Here is a 17,312-nt window from a genome sequence, read left to right as displayed (position 1 = left end):
TTTGGCCTCGATTGCCAAAAGTATACCTATATGACTTTAGATTTCGAGACTCAAGTTCAAAAAGTTGAAAATTTCAAAATCGTAATTATTTTTATTTAAATATTTTATCTAAGAAAGGGGATTTGGTCTTGGTTGTCAGAGAACTGAGGTTGTATACCTTTATGGCTTCGATTTTTCCAAACTCAAGACCAAAAAGTTGAATTTCTTTTCAAATTTTCCACAAAAATTAATATTTTGTAATTTTATTTGCAAACATTAGGCTTCAACTTCTAATAGAACCAAAGCTATACAAGTATTATTGCTTCAGTTTTGTAAATAACTTGAAACCAAAAGTCTGCTTAGGATAAATTCTTAAAAAGTTATCATTGTTCTCTTGTCTCTAATGTTGTGTAAGTTCAATATACGCACATATTTATAAATTTCCACAGATTTGTTTTTGGTACCACTCCAAAAGACTTCTTATCAAGGGATGTATCTTATGTGTATATAAACTCATGTCTATTTATTATTTTATTCAATGTAAGACTTTGTTTATACCCAACATCTACAACGCCGTTTTCCAACATCTTTTGCTCCATTCACCACTGTTTACTACTATTAACATTGTTTCTTCCAAACTTCGGCTACTCTCCTTTCTCTCTCTTCCCTTCCCTTTTCCATTATGAATTCCCCCATTTTCCATTTCCCCCTTTCATTTTTTTTTTCGATGCGCCATTATCTTTGCTACTACCATTGCACCATTCGCCCATTTTTTCGTTCTATTATCCTCAAATCCCTTCTCTTAATCTCTTCGTTGTCGTTATTGTCACCCACCATTCTCCTCACTACTTTTTCTTTCCATTGCGAAAGTGAAAGATCTATATGATATTTTTTTTCCTTATTTTTTGGTATCTAATATTGCAACGTTTTTTGGATTTTTTTCCAGGTTTTAGTTGATCACTTCATACTATAAACATGTGAAAGTCTGGTTACAACTAATTTTGCTTTTCCAAGTTCATAAAAATTTAAATTTGTATATATGTTTTTAATATTTTTTTAGCATATTTATATTAAAGCAATTCTTTTATATTTAATGTATTTTTTTTGAAGTTTATGTTTAGATTAACAATCGAGACCAAAAAATTACCCTTTTTATCTTGTCAGATATGTCTCGATTGTTAAATGGAGGTACAATATCTCAAATAATATGTGGTGTCCGTCCAACTCATTACCATCTCTACTTGCACCTATTTACCAAACATATTTACAATGTTAGACCCGAAGAATGGTACAATGTTCAATACAAATCATTAGGAGATGAAAAGAAAAAGTAAAGGTCGAAAACCAACAAAGATCCAATAATGGCATATTTCTTTCCATTGTCATTAATTTTATTTGTTAAATATATTATATAGCTGTATACATATGTCTTACTACATGAGTTATTACAAGCATGACAAATAGTTATGTACACTAACAAGCACGGTGTGTAAGAAATATGATACAGATATAAAAGTTGGAGGCGATGGCAGTCTACTGTATTTGAATCAACTGGTTTTAATGCTGAAGAGAATATATTAGCTGTGGGCTTCTTCCTCCTTTTCTATTTCATGTTTTATATTTTGGTCAAAGGTAGCAGACAGAATATATATTGAAAAAAGATACAATAATGTTGTTGACAGTAAAATTGATTAAAGTAATGAAAAAATGAGAGCATGAGGCTTGTGGTTAGCATGCTCCTTCCGTCTATATAAGTCATTTTGTTTTGGTAGGAAAGGTATGATTGAGAGGTTGAAGATGGGTTCTTCCGATGATGGTGTTCAATCATTGGTTGTGTTTGTGGTTATTGGCATGGTGACATTAATGATCCCTGTCAATGCAAACCTCTCTCCTCATTTCTATGATAAAGTTTGCCCTCAAGCATTACCTGTCATAAGATCAGTGGTTCAAAGAGCTATTAACAGAGAACCTCGCATTGGAGCTTCTCTTCTGCGCTTGCATTTCCATGACTGCTTCGTCAATGTAAGTCACTGCTACTGTCATATTAAACATTCTTAGTACATGCTATGCTACTATCACACCAACAATATTAATATTTATCTTAGATTTCAACATGTCTGCAAATATACTTTGGCAAACAAAGCTTATTCCTTAAACATGTGCTGTGCTGGAAGTTTGACCTATTTTGTGCATACAGAGAAAAACATTGTTAAAAAACATCGACTTTCAAGTGATTTCAAAGTAATTTATATTGTATTTTCTCGAATTATCTTGAATTATATTTATATATTTGTTGGAGATCATCGATTATAAGATCAATTTAAAAATAAATGGATATCTTAGAAATTTAATATGTAACATTGAATTAGATTTATTTTTTACTTTTTAAAACGGTGTTAGAGTAACTGCTTTTTGTTAAATTTAAGTGGTATGAATGTAATGGAAAAAAATACTTCATTGTAAAATATTCAGCAATATTATTTCAACTATATGAATAAAAGAGATTATTTTTTCTTTTCTAAACTATCTGTTAAAAAGTTAAACTTTAAATTTAATTTAATTTTCACAAAACCAACTTACTTGTACATAGAATTTGTATGTATTTATATATTCTAAAATTAATTTTATTTTTAATTGATTGTATTGGAACTTTGGCCGGTATCCGTTTGCGAGAACTATTTTAGTGATGCATATGCGATATTCATTCGATTGTATGGGATCTGAGATTTCTTAATCTAAGAACAAGTAAAATATTTACATTATGTTGGAAGAATGCGAATGTGGGTGGTTTAATTTTGTAAAGGAAATCATTGCAATCTTGGTTCCAATAATATGAAGATTAAATAAAAATATTACTTCTTCCTTTGGTTCTATTCACTTTTTTACATTATCATTTAATTATAAATTATGGTTGATGTAATTTTAAAATATTTATTGTAAATTTTTTTATTATAGATGATGATGTGTGATTAAATCATAATATAAAAATGCGTTTCACAATGTTAATACGTAACTTTTCTTCAACTTTTGATGTGTCTCCACAGCAATTTTATTTAAATTTATTTATTTTTCTATTGTGATTTTTTAAGAGTAACTTTTACACTTATTTTATATGATTCTGTTTTTCCTATCATATCACCTTTATTATCTTTCAAGATTCTCTTTCTTCCCTTTTAAAATTGTATAAATCCACAAGAGTCTGAAATTTTCTTTTGCACATTTTTTTAAAGGTTTGCATGCATACATTGAAAGGAACTTTATAACAAATAGCACGTAGAAATGCTTTCATATATATTTTACACTCTCCTTTTTCAATCATTGTTCCTATACCACTTTCAATCTTATCATCCACGAACCAGAACAGTGGACCGGCAAGCAATAATTAACTGAACTCTATTATTCTGTACGCTAGACAAACTGACAGAAACCATGTTATCATATGAAACTATACAGAATAATTTAATTGCATGGAGAATAATGCACACCTAACTCATGGCTGCTAGCCTCCATTCATTTTTCAAATAAAAACAGTACCTTACTGTAATCACAATTTAAATTTTCATGATGTCCAACACTATTTAAAGACTTTTACGGCTTGTGTGCTGTAAAATGGGGTATAGATAAAAATATTATATTCCAAAGATCAAAGATAATACTAATCACCATGTCATTTCTGCTACAGTGCTATGATTTAATTTACTGAAACGTAAGACAACTGCATTTGAAACAACAGGGTTGTGATGGATCAATTCTGCTAGACGACACCAGAAACTTCATTGGCGAGAAGACAGCTTTTCCAAATAATAATTCAGCAAGAGGGTTTTCTGTGGTTGATGAAATCAAAGCAGCAGTTGACAAGGCCTGCAAACGCCCTGTGGTGTCATGTGCAGATATTTTAGCCATAGCAGCTCGTGATTCCGTTGCCATTGTAAGTGTTACACAAACATTTCACAGAAAGTTCGTATACTACATTTCATGAGAGTTATTTCAAACTGTAATATGCTTCTCTTTGCTGTTAACAGTACGGGGGAAAACACTTTTGGTACCAAGTGTTGTTGGGTAGAAGAGATGCAAGAACTGCAAGCAGGGATGCTGCAAATTCCAATCTTCCTCCACCAACCTTCAGCTTCTCTCAGCTTGTTTCCAACTTCCAATCTCACGGATTGAATGTGAAGGACCTTGTGGCTCTCTCTGGAGGCCACACCATTGGCTTTGCAAGGTGCACTACCTTCAGAAACAGAATCTACAATGAATCCAACATTGACCCCAAGTTTGCAGCATCCTTGAGGAACATATGTCCTCGAAGTGGTGGAGACAATAACTTAGAAAAATTAGATGCTACTCCTGCAAGAGCTGACAGCAGATACTTCACAGATTTGCTGCAGAAAAAGGGTCTCCTCCATTCTGATCAAGAACTGTTCAAGGGACAAGGCAGAGAAAGTGACAAGCTGGTGCAGCTATACAGTAGAAGCCCTGTATCTTTTGCTAGAGATTTCAAAGCTTCAATGATCAAAATGGGTAACTTGAAGCCTCTTACTGGGAGTAAGGGAGAGATCAGATGTCACTGCAGAAGGGTGAATTAGAATCACAAATTACAAGGTGTGAATTTCAATAATGGTATGCAGTGGAAAGAATAAGAAGCTGTATGTATTGTACCATATTGTATAATATGCTTGGTCATGTCTGCGTTGTTCAATGAAACATTTTGCGTGTTCTATGTGTTGTTTTAAGCAACTCCAATGGTAATCTAAAACCTGAGATCTTTTACACTTATATTTATGTTATGCATTTCAAGCCAATACTTTCTTAATTATACGTTTATTAAATACTTGAAGGTAAATAAAATGAAACAATATACGAAATGAATCCTTTCAATGCTCTAAGAAAATACTATAATTTGTGTCTTTCATATAATCAGTGATGGTGATGTACAAACCTTGCTCAGATTATTATGCACAAACAATTCAATAGAAGGATTTATGATGTATGGAATGGTTTGAACTATCCAATCAGAAGCATACACTTGTTAAATTTACATATATATAATTTATAATATCTCGTGAATTGTATCAGAGAATAAGAAAATAGTTATTTATGCAATTGCATTTTATTCTTTTACTTGGTGAAAAAAACTCCCGTTTTTTCTTCAAAGTTTTTCCGTGCAGCAGATCAGTATTTGAAGCCCAGTATGACAATTACAAGGCCCAACTTCAATTTAATTCAGCTACTATTTTAATTCATTAATATTCTGGTAAGGTTTGAAAGCACATTAATTCTTGTATGTCGGGTTAGATAAATAAGGTTGGGTAAAATAGATAATAATAATAATAATAATAATTAAGTTTGAGTAACAGTTATTTTTTAATATTTATAGATATATTTTAAATTTTAAATATTATTTTTAATATGATATGTTTTTGGTTAAAATGTAATAGCTAATTATAACAATACTTATTAAAATTATAGATATGATTTTTAAGAAGATTCAGTATATTTATTGTATTTATTTAAAAATAATATAAAAACTATTTTGAAATTGATACAATATGAATTGGCAACTGACCTACTCAAATTTGGCTCAATCTCAAAGAACCCCTATCCGGCTTATTCGATAACTTAAATGACCAAATATAAATTTTGAAATATTAAATTCAAGTTATTCTAAATTGATCAAATTGAATCTGAATTTGATGTAACCCAACCGATCTTCATGCCTCTCAATTAATTAACCAATAATTAAACTTTATCAATTAGTATAATTTTAATATTTAAACATATTTTATTAAACATATATATATATATATATATATATATATATATATATATATATATATATATTTAAGATCATGATTTATTAATTATTGGCTCTGTTGAAATTAAGAATGAAATATAGAAAGTGGAGAAGTGACATGAATTATGATCCGATTCAGTGAGGTCCAATTCTTTAATTAGGAGCAACAATTAAAAAAGAAGTGAGTTTTTTCAGCGATTAAAGAGAGAAAAGAAATAAACATATTCAATCACAAAACTTCTTTGTCTTTATTTATTTTCTCTGTGTGATAATAATTTATAATAAGCATCATAATTGTTTAGATCCCAACCCAATTAGATAATGTTGTTTTTTATACGTTGAAAACTAAAGTCAAACTTGTGAAACAATCAAAATAAAAAAACCAATTTTAATCATTACAGCAATCTCTTATATTTTTTATTATAATTTTGGTCTTTCAAAGTAGTTTAAACTTCTCTATTTGGAAATTTTTAAATAGCATTTATCATTTAATATAAATAGTTTTAGATATTGACTTGCTAATGCTCTTCATTTTCACTCTGACTTCATAATGAATCTAGAACAGTTCTTCCATACAATAATTATCTATTGCCATTACAGTAGTGCAATTTACATTTTCCATGACACTTTTTTATGTTTTATTTTTATTTTTATTTTTATTATGTGAATTAAAGTATGATGAAGGTATTGATAGATTGTCAGCTTTAGTGCCGTTTTAATTTATTAATATTGTTATGTTCAATAGTAATTATTTTAAAATTATATCTTAAAACATTTGCATTATTTTTTTTTCATATTATGACTGTTTCTCCTGCCTTTTATTTATTCTCACAGAAAAATTTATAAATTGTATTAAATCTTCACTTGTCTATATCCTAATCATCTTCCCTCTGTGTATATGAAAAAAAAAATATGATTTGATTACCAATAATCTAAACTAACAAAGATCACAAAGCAACACGACAATGTTAAAACATAATTTAATAACAACCCGAGATGAAAACAACTTATTAAGAAAATAAATAAAACAAGTTATAACTATTTGAATATATTTTTAATTCTTCTATCAACTTAAGGTGCCGAAAGACAAATAAATATGCATTTTTAGATATTCTGTCAATATCTGTCGATATTGACGGAAAATAACCAAATTAATTAAACACAACTATTAATAATATTTTACTTTATAAATTAGATAGAAGTAGAGGGGATAAGTAAGTATTTATTAGTTTTCATTTTTTTTTCACCTCAGATTTAAATTATTAAAATACTTATAACTTATTTTGGTATTATTTTTCTAAATTTTTATAATTATAAATTTTCAATATTATTTGGTATTGGTGAGGAGAAAACGTGTTTTATTTACATTCTACTTTAGCTTATTTAAGTTTTAAGTATTTTATAAAAAGTGAGTATTTTTAATTGAGTTTTTATTAAAAAAACTTATTATTCTTACTGTTTAAATATATATATATATATATATATATATATATATATTAATTTAAATATCTTATCATTTGATTTTTTTCTGTTAAGATGTAATTGTTGTTTATATTGTTTTTTTTTTTATCAAACTCAGTCTTTTTCTTCTGCAAACTCTTCCTACTCTTTACTTATTTCGTTTTTTACTTTCAAAGAACGCGTTGACTAACGAGTTAGAGAGAGAGTTAGAAAAAGAAAATGTGAGAGTTGATAAACAAGATAGAAACCAGAAAATAGAAGTAATGACAAGTTATATGAACCCACTTAAACAAAAAATAAAAAAATATTTTGAATCAATAGAGTAAAATATTTTAATATGATTCAACTGGATTGAAAGTTTTTTAAATTTAAATATTAAACTTTACTTTTATAATATCATGATTCATTTGGTTAACTTTTTTATTTTTTACAAAAAAATATTTAATAATTACTTAATCACGTGTATTAATATATTGGCACGACAATGATGAAACACAAGAAGCGGGATGATTAGAATCGTTTACTTCGAAATCTCTCCATGATGTATAAATTTTCTAACATAAAGGATATTGTTGTGTTTATCTTTATTTTAATTTTTTTTCTAATGTATCGTATTATGATTACATAAGAAGTGTTTGGGGGACTTTCCTTTTCCAACAACTGCTTAGAAGTTTAGGTGTCCCTTTTAACTTTTCAACTTATATATAATACATATCCTTCTGTATAGTTAATTAAGAAAACGTGTTGGGTAATTAGCCATCTAATTAGTGTGTTTTGTCATGCCACTTTATTAATTATATGTTCTTAATAATTATCACCCTCAACAACTACCCATATCTAAAGAGGCTTAGCTAGACCAATTTCTAGATTCGAATTTTCATTTTATATGCCATCAAATTTCATTTTAAGTAGTGCTTTAATTCAAGAGATTAATTTAAGCATTTTAGCTAATTTGAAGTTCAAGATTTTTGAGTGAACTTGTTTTGAGTTTAACTGCTAGAAGGGACTCGTAGGATTCAAACCCTAATTAATTCTATTAGTTGTCATCACTTAATTAAAAAATCATAGTAAAATTAACTAGTTTTTCATTGTTCTTAGTCATTATATTTAATTTCATACTTAATAATACAAACGGGTAGTAATTAGAGGCTTAGTTTCTCACTTAAACTTTCCACTTGCCAACTTTCACAATTTGAGACGAGATATTTAGTTCTCAAAAGTTATATTTTTGTTTTTTTAATTGCAAAGATATCATATTATTTTATTTGTATTCCCTATTTTTTAAAGTTTATTTTTTGACGAAACAATAATAAAATACATTTTCCACTATTTCTTATACAAATATTTAACACTAATATATAAATAGTCTTCAACCAAACAATATTCTATAATTAATATAAAACCATACAAAAAGGGCAGTTTTGTTACTAAAGGGCAAATTTTAAAATAATATCGTATTTAAAAAAAAAAAACATAAGGGATTTTTCTATTTAAAAAAAAAGACAGAAAAATGTTTTCTTTAAAATAAACACAAACCATAAAAAACTGAAACCAAGAAACACATTTTTTTTATAAAAAAAAAATGCAACAAACTCATCCAAAATTATATATGCTATTTCCCAAATATTACAAGGTGTAGACCTCCCAAATTTGATCAGAACCAAAGTTTTTATGAACAGTGATATTCTTTTCTGCAATAGTATATAATTGCAACATATATGTATCTATATATTATATATGTCTGCATCTAAGAGTTGGTGAAGCAGTGCTTGAAGAATTGTAATGGGATAGTGGTGAATGGCACTGAGAAGAAAATCACTTGGTCTACTATGACCTACAATATTATATATGTTGGTAACTAAAACAAGTTTCTCTACATCATTCCCTCTTATATATAAATCCTATGCACTTTTGTTAGCTACACTCACAAAGCAATATCTTATCAGCACAATGATTTTTCATCTTCAATCTCTTCTTCTGATTTTTATGGCCACTTTGGTGCCAACATTTATGATCCCTACCTTTGCTCAGCTAAGTCATGATTATTATGACCAAGTTTGCCCTCAGGCATTGCCAATCATATACTCACTTGTAAAGGAGGCAATTCTTCATGAAAAACGCATCGGAGCATCCTTGCTGCGTTTGCATTTCCATGACTGCTTTGTTAATGTAAGTTCCACATTATTTTATCCTCAAACTATTCTTACATAATTAAAATTAATTTTCATTCCACCAAAATTTCGGTCACACGTAGACCTGTCAAAATAGATTAAAACTAGTGAATCAATCCAGTCTATTAGGAGTTCAAGCTTGATTGGATTAACAATAAATTACAAATTTTGATATGGGTAAAAAATGAACTTAATCTATTAAAAATCTAGTTTCATAAATCATAAATATTAAATTATATTAAAAAAAGAAAAATCCTAAATATACTATCTTATCTTTAAATGTATTTGAATTATATTCTATTTTTGTGATTTTAGATTGTATTTGAAGTTTAACATCATTTTGGATTGAAATTAAGTTAGATTTCAATTAATTTTTTTAAAATTTTTGTTGGTATTGAAAAAAATTATAATTAAGTGTGTCAATCTATTTAACTTATCAATCTATGATAAATCGAGTCAGATTTAAAATTTTTAGACTCTCTGAGTAAGTAAAATTAGGTTGTCTCATCAAATGACTAGTCTAGTTGAATAGGATGACCGGATTTAATAACTTTATATGATCTAGTATAAAATTTAACACTAAAATATGTTATGTTAATTTCATTTTGGAAATCACACAATAAAAAAATAAAAATATAAAGCATATCCACATATCAAATTTTCATATAATTGCAAACCTTGTCATATATTTTGAATAAAAATTTCAAACTTTCTTATATGATTTTTTCTTGGAAAAAATTACAAACTTTCAACACACAATTACCAAATTATTTTGTGGTGAAAACTCTAAAAACATATGTTTATTTATTGTAATACTTTACGTTTACTAATCTACCCATAAATCATAAATATAAAATTATATTAAAAAAGATTCTAAATGGTCTTTTATCTCTAAATGTATTTAGATTATATTTTTTTTTTTTGATTTTGAATTGTATTTGAAGTTTAACATAATTTTAAATTTGGATTGAACTTTATTTAAATTTTAATTAGGATTTTTTTTAATTTTTGTTGGTGTTAAACAAAAACTTATAATTAAGTAAGTCAATTTATTTAACCTATTAATTTGTGATAAATCGGACTATATTTGAAGTTTTTGAACTCTTTAATTTAAGGTCGATTAATTCACTAAACGTTCAACTCACGATAAATAGGATAATATGTATTAACACCTTTATATGATTCATTATAAAATATAAGACTGAAATACCTTATGTTATAGTTTATTTTGGAAATCACGCAATAAAAAGAATAAAAGAAAAGAATATCCACATATCAAATTTTCATATAATTGTAAACCTCGTCGTATATTTGTCATAAAAATTTCAAACTTTCTTATATAATTTTTGTTTTTCCAAAAATTACAAACCTTCTGCACACAATTACCAAATTATCCAAATGAGTTATTATGTTATGGCGAAAACACTAAAAACAAATATTTATTTATTGTAGTACTTTAATATTAATTACTTCCTTTTTTTTCTTATAAGTTGATGTGAGACTTAGATTAATTAATATCTATTTTAACAGCAAAAGGAAACAACTATTTGTGATGTATATGATGCGTAGGGTACAAGTCAGAAGCTAATAGCAAAATTTGAAGCATTATAGTATTAAACAAACGTAGGATGAACCTAAAATATCCACGTGGGAAAACTGCAGGGCTGTGATGGATCAGTGCTGCTAGATGACACACCTTTCTTCTTGGGGGAGAAGACTGCATTCGCAAATCTGAATTCAATCAGAGGATTCGAGGTGGTTGATAAAATCAAAGCAGCAGTGGATAAGGCTTGCAAACATCCTGTAGTATCATGCGCAGATATCTTGGCTGTAGCTGCTCGTGACTCTGTAGCCATAGTGAGTGCAATCCAAATCTTTCATCAATTCTCCTTCTGCAAGAAATCATTCTGTGGTTAAAACCATGTTCACAGTGATATCTATCCAACTTCTATATACATATATAGCAAAATAATAAATGATTTTTGTTTTGCATACACATATTTTGCTTGATGTGTTGATTGTTAACAGTTGGGTGGTCCACAATATTGGTACCAAGTGTTACTAGGCAGAAGAGATGCAAGAAATGCAAGCAGGGATGCTGCGAATGACAATCTTCCAGCTCCATTTTTCAACTTTCAACAGCTTCTTGCTAATTTCCAAACTCATGGACTAAACCTCAAGGATTTGGTGGTCCTCTCCGGTGGCCATAGCATTGGATTAGCAAGGTGCATTAACTTCAGGGACAGGATCTTCAATGACACCAACATAGACCCCAAATTTGCTGCCACTTTGCGTGAGTCATGCCCTCGAAGAGGAGGAGACAATAGCTTAGCACCCCTTGATGCCACTCCTTCAAAATTTGACACCACATACTATAAATCTTTGTTGTACAAAAAGGGTCTCCTCCATTCTGATCAAGAGCTGTTCAAGGGTGATGGTTGTGAAAGTGACAGTTTGGTGAAACTATACAGCAATGAACCTTATGCTTTTGCCAAAGATTTTGGAGTTTCCATGATTAAGATGGGTAACTTGAAGCCTCTTACAGGGTCCTACGGAGAGATCAGATACAATTGCAGAAAAGTCAATTAGCACTGCATATTATTTCAATGCCTTGGTCACAACAGGAGAAGGATAACGGTTTGAGCAACTGTTTGATATAAAGTCGTATATTTGTGCAAATTTTTATACTCTATACATCACCTTGAATACTGTTTATCAATGTTGATAATAAGACTCTTGGTTCAAAACTTCAGATAATGAACCCCATAGAGTTAAGAAAGTGCGAGATGCGTTGCTTGCTGTTACTATTAATATTTTTCTTTGGTTCTTTTGTGAGACCAATTGCCTTGTTTCTTGGAAATGTTTATATTAATTAAAATTTCATGTGGTTACTAATGTGTAATGGTTTACTGAACTTTCTTTCATCAGGAAACCATTGACAATGTGCTGATTACTTTTCGAAGCATTATTTATATTTTGACCAAGCTCTTTCAGTTTATTAATGTTCATTTCCTTTTGTAGTTCAGTATTCCGTATGCATCAACTGTTTGACCAATCTTTTGATATTTATTATGTGACAAACCAAATGTTGAATGATTCATTTTAATGATAACTAAGATGGGTATTCTGTGTTTTGCCCCTACATTTTGGACTGCAGTGACCATAAAAGAACAAATGGTTGTAATGCAAATTAAGTATGAAAGACAATGAAACCAAATCCATCGTATTTAGACTTATTAATTACATATTCTTTATTGTTCACTGTGTTAAATATGTTAAAGTTCGATACAACTAAAAAAAAATATTGAAGCATTTATGACATATTCGAGTATTCAAAATTTAATTTGGGTATTTTAGTCCAAAGGATTTATATTATATCTCTAATAGTTATGAAAACGTAATGTTTGTCAACACAGAGCTATGTTCTAAATTATAAGAGTGATTCTCCCTGCACCTCACGGTCTTCCTCCTGCACCTCCAAAACATATTTTAATTCCAATGATACCCTTCACAGAGAAACCGCATTTCGAACTGCGGCAATTTCCTCCTGCACACCGCATTTCGAACTGCGACAACTTCCTCCTGCACCTCCAAAAGCGAAAAGCACAAACCCACCGCATTTCGATCTTCGGCTGAGACAAACCGCACTTCGAAGTGCGTTAGATTTTTAGGGTTTAGTTTTTTAATTTTTTTATTAGGTTAGTATATATTTATTTTATTAGGTTTTATTTTTATTAGGTTAGTATAATAAATTTAATTTTTTATGTTAGTTGTTAAATAAAATGTTTTGTTTTAATATATTTTGAATTATTTTATTTGTTTGTTAAATTTTGTTGAATTTTTTATTTTTCAACATATTATTATTTTCTTAATATATTATTTATTATGTATTTAATTTTATTTAAGTTTTTTAATTTTTTATGAAATTGAAATAATTATTAAATTGTTTATTGAATTAAATAATAATTATTATATGTAATGTTAAATATTATTTTGGATTTTAATTGCAACAATTAATTAAAACGCACTTCGAAGTGCGGTTATTAAAATAGGAAACGCACTTCGAAGTGCGGTTAAGAAACAATTAAATAGATAGGAAACGCACTTCGAAGTGCGGTTAGGAAAGAAACAATTAATTAAAATAGGAAACGCACTTCGAAGTGCGGTTAGGAAAGAAACAATTAATTATAGGAAACGCACTTTGAAGTGCGGTTAGAAAAAAATTAATTAAAACGCACTTCGAAATGCGGTATTAATTTTTAACTTTTTGTTAATAAAGGGTAAAAAGGTAAAATTGGGGGTGCAGGATGAAGGCAGTGAGGTGTAAGAAGAATCACTCAAATTATAATGGACCAGTCACTCCCCTTACTTAACTCAACAACCCCACTAACCAAAATGTTGATTGGAGAGTAACAAACAAACAATTTATGAATTATTGACAAAGGCAGCGTTTCATGTTCTGATATAGATGATATAGTTTATTGCATTTCAGATAATTACCAGGAACTGACCAAATTTAGTTTAAAAAGAATGACATAATAAGCTGTTCTGCATTTTCAGCTGGTTGAAACGATTGTCTAATCAAACTTCTCTGTTTTTCACTGGTATATAGTTAGCCACTATTAATGCATTATGGTAATTATAGTAGTAAATTGCAAAAATACACTAATCTGATACCAGTGAAATTTTCAGCTTGTTAATGTGATACATTGATGCAAAGACTTCAATTAACAAGCCATAGAATTTCAATACACCACTTTCCTTTATTCCCCTCTATTTTGAGAGGACTGAAGCTTCTAATCACAACGCCTTACACTTAAATTCTTAGAGTATTATCTCCAAACATACACAAGGAAATACAATAATACATGAAAGATCACATATATTGTGACTGCATGAGCATTGTTTTTTTCTTTTGCTCATCTTATTTTCTTGGTAACTTTTAATTAACCTTGTGGCAGTTAGTACGAATTTGGCCACTTTTCCCTGTTAAGGGGCTAAGATTTCCCATTTTGACCATGGCACTAGCAAAGTCTGCATAGAAAGCTGAAGGGTCATTGCTATAGGCAGTGACCTGAGAATCTGTAGAACCACCACTAAACAACTGTTGATCAGAATGCAGAAGCCCCTTTTGGTTGATGAGATTCTTGAAATAAGCATTGTCAAATAGAACACTTGTGGTGACATCTAGTGGGGAAAGGTTGGTGTCTCCACCAGTGCTTGGACAGTTTGACTTGAGTGATGTTGCAAAGTTTGACTCAATGCTTGTTTCATTATAAACCCTGCCTCTAAATAGCTGACACCTGGCTAGCCCTGTTGTATGAGCTCCTATATGTACATCAAGATTTGAAAGATGAAAAAACTTAGATTACTCAAGATTCATCACATCTGATAATGTTGCATACATAATCTTACTTTGATGCATAGTTAACTAGAGAGTAGTTCTAATTTACCTGACAGTGCTACCATTTCCTTGGTGTTAAATCCCTTGTTTGCAAAAGCAGATATAAGGGCACTAAGATCCATAAGTGGGGATGGAATATCCTTAGTGGCAGCATCTTTACTTGCCGTGGTTGAATCTCTTCTGCCTAACCCAACATTCCACGATGGACCTCCCAACTGAGAAAAAATCCATACAATAACAACAGTTTTATACTATCATATTCATATCATCATAAACAATTCTATATCATAAATTTATGTACTTTTATGATAACTATTTTAGTTGTAGCAACGACAAAAGTTTAAGAGTGTAACAAGCAAACAAATATATGAATAGAATTACACTATATATTGTCTTTGTCTTGTTTATCATTATATCATAGATATTCATATTTATTATATGGTATTAAACTTACTGCAACAACAGAATCACGAGCAGCAACAGCTACAATATCTGCACAAGAAACAACTCCGGGACAAACAGCCTCCACTTTAGTTTTGATGTCATCAATTACTTCAAAACCTCTCAAAGAATTCACATTTGCACCAGCTGATTTTTCTCCAGTAAAGCTTGAAGTGTCATCTAGCAGAACAGAAGCGTCACATCCCTACACAAGTTGTATCTTAACAAATTAGTTCGCAATACCAACAAGGATAAAACTGCAACCTCGTACTTCTAATGTGTATTAAACGTATAATCATTAGTTATTGTTCAAGATCGGCCACTAGATGCATGCTACTTACATACGTTTTACAAGAGTTTGTAATATTTCAGAATGATGTATAATTTGTGCAAGAATGCTACTATGAAAGAATTCTGTATGAAAAGTTCATGAGAGTTGATGAATTTTGAATGATATATGCATGAGATTAGTTGAAAGTGAGAAAGAAAGAGGAAGGTAGGAAGGAAGAGAAAACATGCATTGACGAAACAGTCATGGAAATGAAGACGGAGCAATGAGGCTCCCATGCGATGCTCTTTGGCAACTGCAGTGATAACTGAGGATCTGATGATGGAGAGGGCTTGGGGACACGTTGATTCATAGCAACTTGAAGTTAGCTGAGAAGTAACCATGGCAAACATGCAAAACAAAATGGAGAAAGAAAAACTATGACCATAAGAATGAAATGCCATTGTTTAGTAACGATGCTTCTGTCTTTGCACTTTGCACTTATGAAGCAAACACTGCTTCTCAAGCTCTATTTATAGTCAGGCATGAGCACTCCATTTTGGACCCTATGCATGGACAAATTAGTTATCTACGCTCAATTATGATCCACTTTAATTTTGGTATGATTACTGTGTACTAAAAATACATAATAATTACTTTTTAGCATAATTGGTGTTAAAAAATTATTATAAGTCTCATGGTGTGATATTGATTGGTACTATGATTCTTATATTATGTTACGAAATAAATTTAAGATGAGATTTGCGTTCAGTTTTTTATTATGAAATTATTTTTATCTTTAATGGATGTAATAGGTCTAATACTTTTTAACATTAATGTAAAAAAATCCTTTAAAATATGATGATGAAGAATTATAAGTCTCAAAATTAGATTTTCATGATTTGCTGGAGAGCATACCGATAATTAGTTGAGTAGCCATATTATCAACTTTAAGACTTTATAACTGCATAGTAATACTGTTTAATTATCTTATGTAAGACATAGTTCTACTAAGATTAAATAGAACTACAATATGAAACGTAGAATTCTTCGTTCTAAATACTTCACTCAGAACTTAAACTCTAAAAATTAATTACTGATTGTAACATACTAAAACAATCCTGGTTAGAAACTCAATGCCTTATATTATTAACTTTTCAAATTATTTTATATCTTTTGAAACCTCAAAGTTAATAATCAAGGTGTGCAAAACTAAAATCTAATATCATTTATCTCATTTATTTTCACCCTGTTTGAGTAATCATTTATCTCATTTATTTTCACCCTGTTTGAGTAACTGAAAATTACAGATAAAACCCATAAAGATATTAACCAATGATTGAATTTTTTATTTACAATACAATAAAAAAAACCTTAAATGTATAATATTGTGGATAAAGAAGGCAAAACGTTTTCCAAAAACAATCATAGCAAAATGTTTGACAAAAAGAGAAAAGAGTTTTTGGAATGGTGAAGCAAGTTGGTCCATCACGCTTGGACTATATTGCCTATAATCTTCATGAATGCTGCTTAGTAGTTACAAATGCTACCAAATTTCCTTTCTGGTCAAATATTCTTTCACTTTTCCCTCCATTGTCATAAGAGTCGACTTTTATGCCAAAATGCTCGATTAGGTTGTAAGCTCTATTACTTTCTATATTCTTATTACTAAAAACTAAATCCTAAAATAATAAGTGATCTTTTAACCCAAAATATCGATGGAGGGACGATTCTCATATATCTTTAATGAATTTATATATTAAGAAAAAGTTATATATATATTATCGAGTCATTTAA

The 17,312-nt window shown here is 29.4% G+C and overlaps 3 protein-coding genes across 3 annotated transcripts; 2 read left to right on the top strand and 1 right to left on the bottom strand.

Moving 5' to 3' along the window:
- Positions 1 to 1,507: 1,507 nt before the first annotated feature.
- Positions 1,508 to 4,752, top strand: LOC124836925 (peroxidase RIP1-like). Its single transcript, XM_047312172.2, has 3 exons — positions 1,508 to 2,001; positions 3,713 to 3,907; positions 4,002 to 4,752. The coding sequence occupies exons 1-3, from the start codon at positions 1,759 to 1,761 to the stop codon at positions 4,560 to 4,562; spliced, it is 999 nt and encodes a 332-aa protein (XP_047168128.2). The 5' UTR covers positions 1,508 to 1,758; the 3' UTR covers positions 4,563 to 4,752.
- Positions 4,753 to 9,168: 4,416 nt separating this feature from the next.
- LOC124836923 (peroxidase RIP1-like) lies at positions 9,169 to 12,368 on the top strand. The gene is made up of 3 exons (XM_047312169.2): positions 9,169 to 9,400; positions 11,065 to 11,259; positions 11,431 to 12,368. The coding sequence occupies exons 1-3, from the start codon at positions 9,182 to 9,184 to the stop codon at positions 11,989 to 11,991; spliced, it is 975 nt and encodes a 324-aa protein (XP_047168125.1). The 5' UTR covers positions 9,169 to 9,181; the 3' UTR covers positions 11,992 to 12,368.
- A 1,660-nt stretch (positions 12,369 to 14,028) lies between these two features.
- On the bottom strand, positions 14,029 to 16,001 carry LOC124836924 (cationic peroxidase 1-like). Its single transcript, XM_047312171.2, has 4 exons — positions 15,767 to 16,001; positions 15,261 to 15,452; positions 14,856 to 15,021; positions 14,029 to 14,730 (listed from the first exon to the last, which is right to left on the bottom strand). The coding sequence occupies exons 1-4, from the start codon at positions 15,977 to 15,979 to the stop codon at positions 14,345 to 14,347; spliced, it is 957 nt and encodes a 318-aa protein (XP_047168127.1). The 5' UTR covers positions 15,980 to 16,001; the 3' UTR covers positions 14,029 to 14,344.
- Between the last annotated feature and the right edge of the window lie 1,311 nt (positions 16,002 to 17,312).

Source organism: Vigna umbellata, chromosome 1, assembly GCF_029865625.1.
Source record: "Vigna umbellata cultivar VRB3 chromosome 1, Vumbellata_1.0, whole genome shotgun sequence".
In the NCBI taxonomy this organism is placed as follows: Eukaryota; Viridiplantae; Streptophyta; class Magnoliopsida; order Fabales; family Fabaceae; genus Vigna; species Vigna umbellata.
The sequence above is the reverse complement of the archived record's forward strand: the minus strand, read 5'-3'. Positions and strand labels throughout refer to the sequence as shown.

Excerpts from the sequence above, each read along its gene's own strand:
- LOC124836924 (XM_047312171.2), bottom strand. The coding sequence starts at position 15,979 with ATGGCATTTCATTCTTATGGTCATAGTTTTTCTTTCTCCATTTTGTTT. Across the intron at positions 15,453-15,766 it reads TCCATGACTGTTTCGTCAAT|GGATGTGACGCTTCTGTTCT; the intron begins GCATGTTTTCTC and ends CAACTTGTGTAG. Across the intron at positions 15,022-15,260 it reads CTCGTGATTCTGTTGTTGCA|TTGGGAGGTCCATCGTGGAA; the intron begins GTAAGTTTAATA and ends ATTTTTTCTCAG.
- LOC124836925 (XM_047312172.2), top strand. The coding sequence starts at position 1,759 with ATGATTGAGAGGTTGAAGATGGGTTCTTCCGATGATGGTGTTCAATCA. Across the intron at positions 2,002-3,712 it reads TCCATGACTGCTTCGTCAAT|GGTTGTGATGGATCAATTCT; the intron begins GTAAGTCACTGC and ends TTGAAACAACAG. Across the intron at positions 3,908-4,001 it reads CTCGTGATTCCGTTGCCATT|TACGGGGGAAAACACTTTTG; the intron begins GTAAGTGTTACA and ends TGCTGTTAACAG.
- LOC124836923 (XM_047312169.2), top strand. The coding sequence starts at position 9,182 with ATGATTTTTCATCTTCAATCTCTTCTTCTGATTTTTATGGCCACTTTG. Across the intron at positions 9,401-11,064 it reads TCCATGACTGCTTTGTTAAT|GGCTGTGATGGATCAGTGCT; the intron begins GTAAGTTCCACA and ends GGAAAACTGCAG. Across the intron at positions 11,260-11,430 it reads CTCGTGACTCTGTAGCCATA|TTGGGTGGTCCACAATATTG; the intron begins GTGAGTGCAATC and ends GATTGTTAACAG.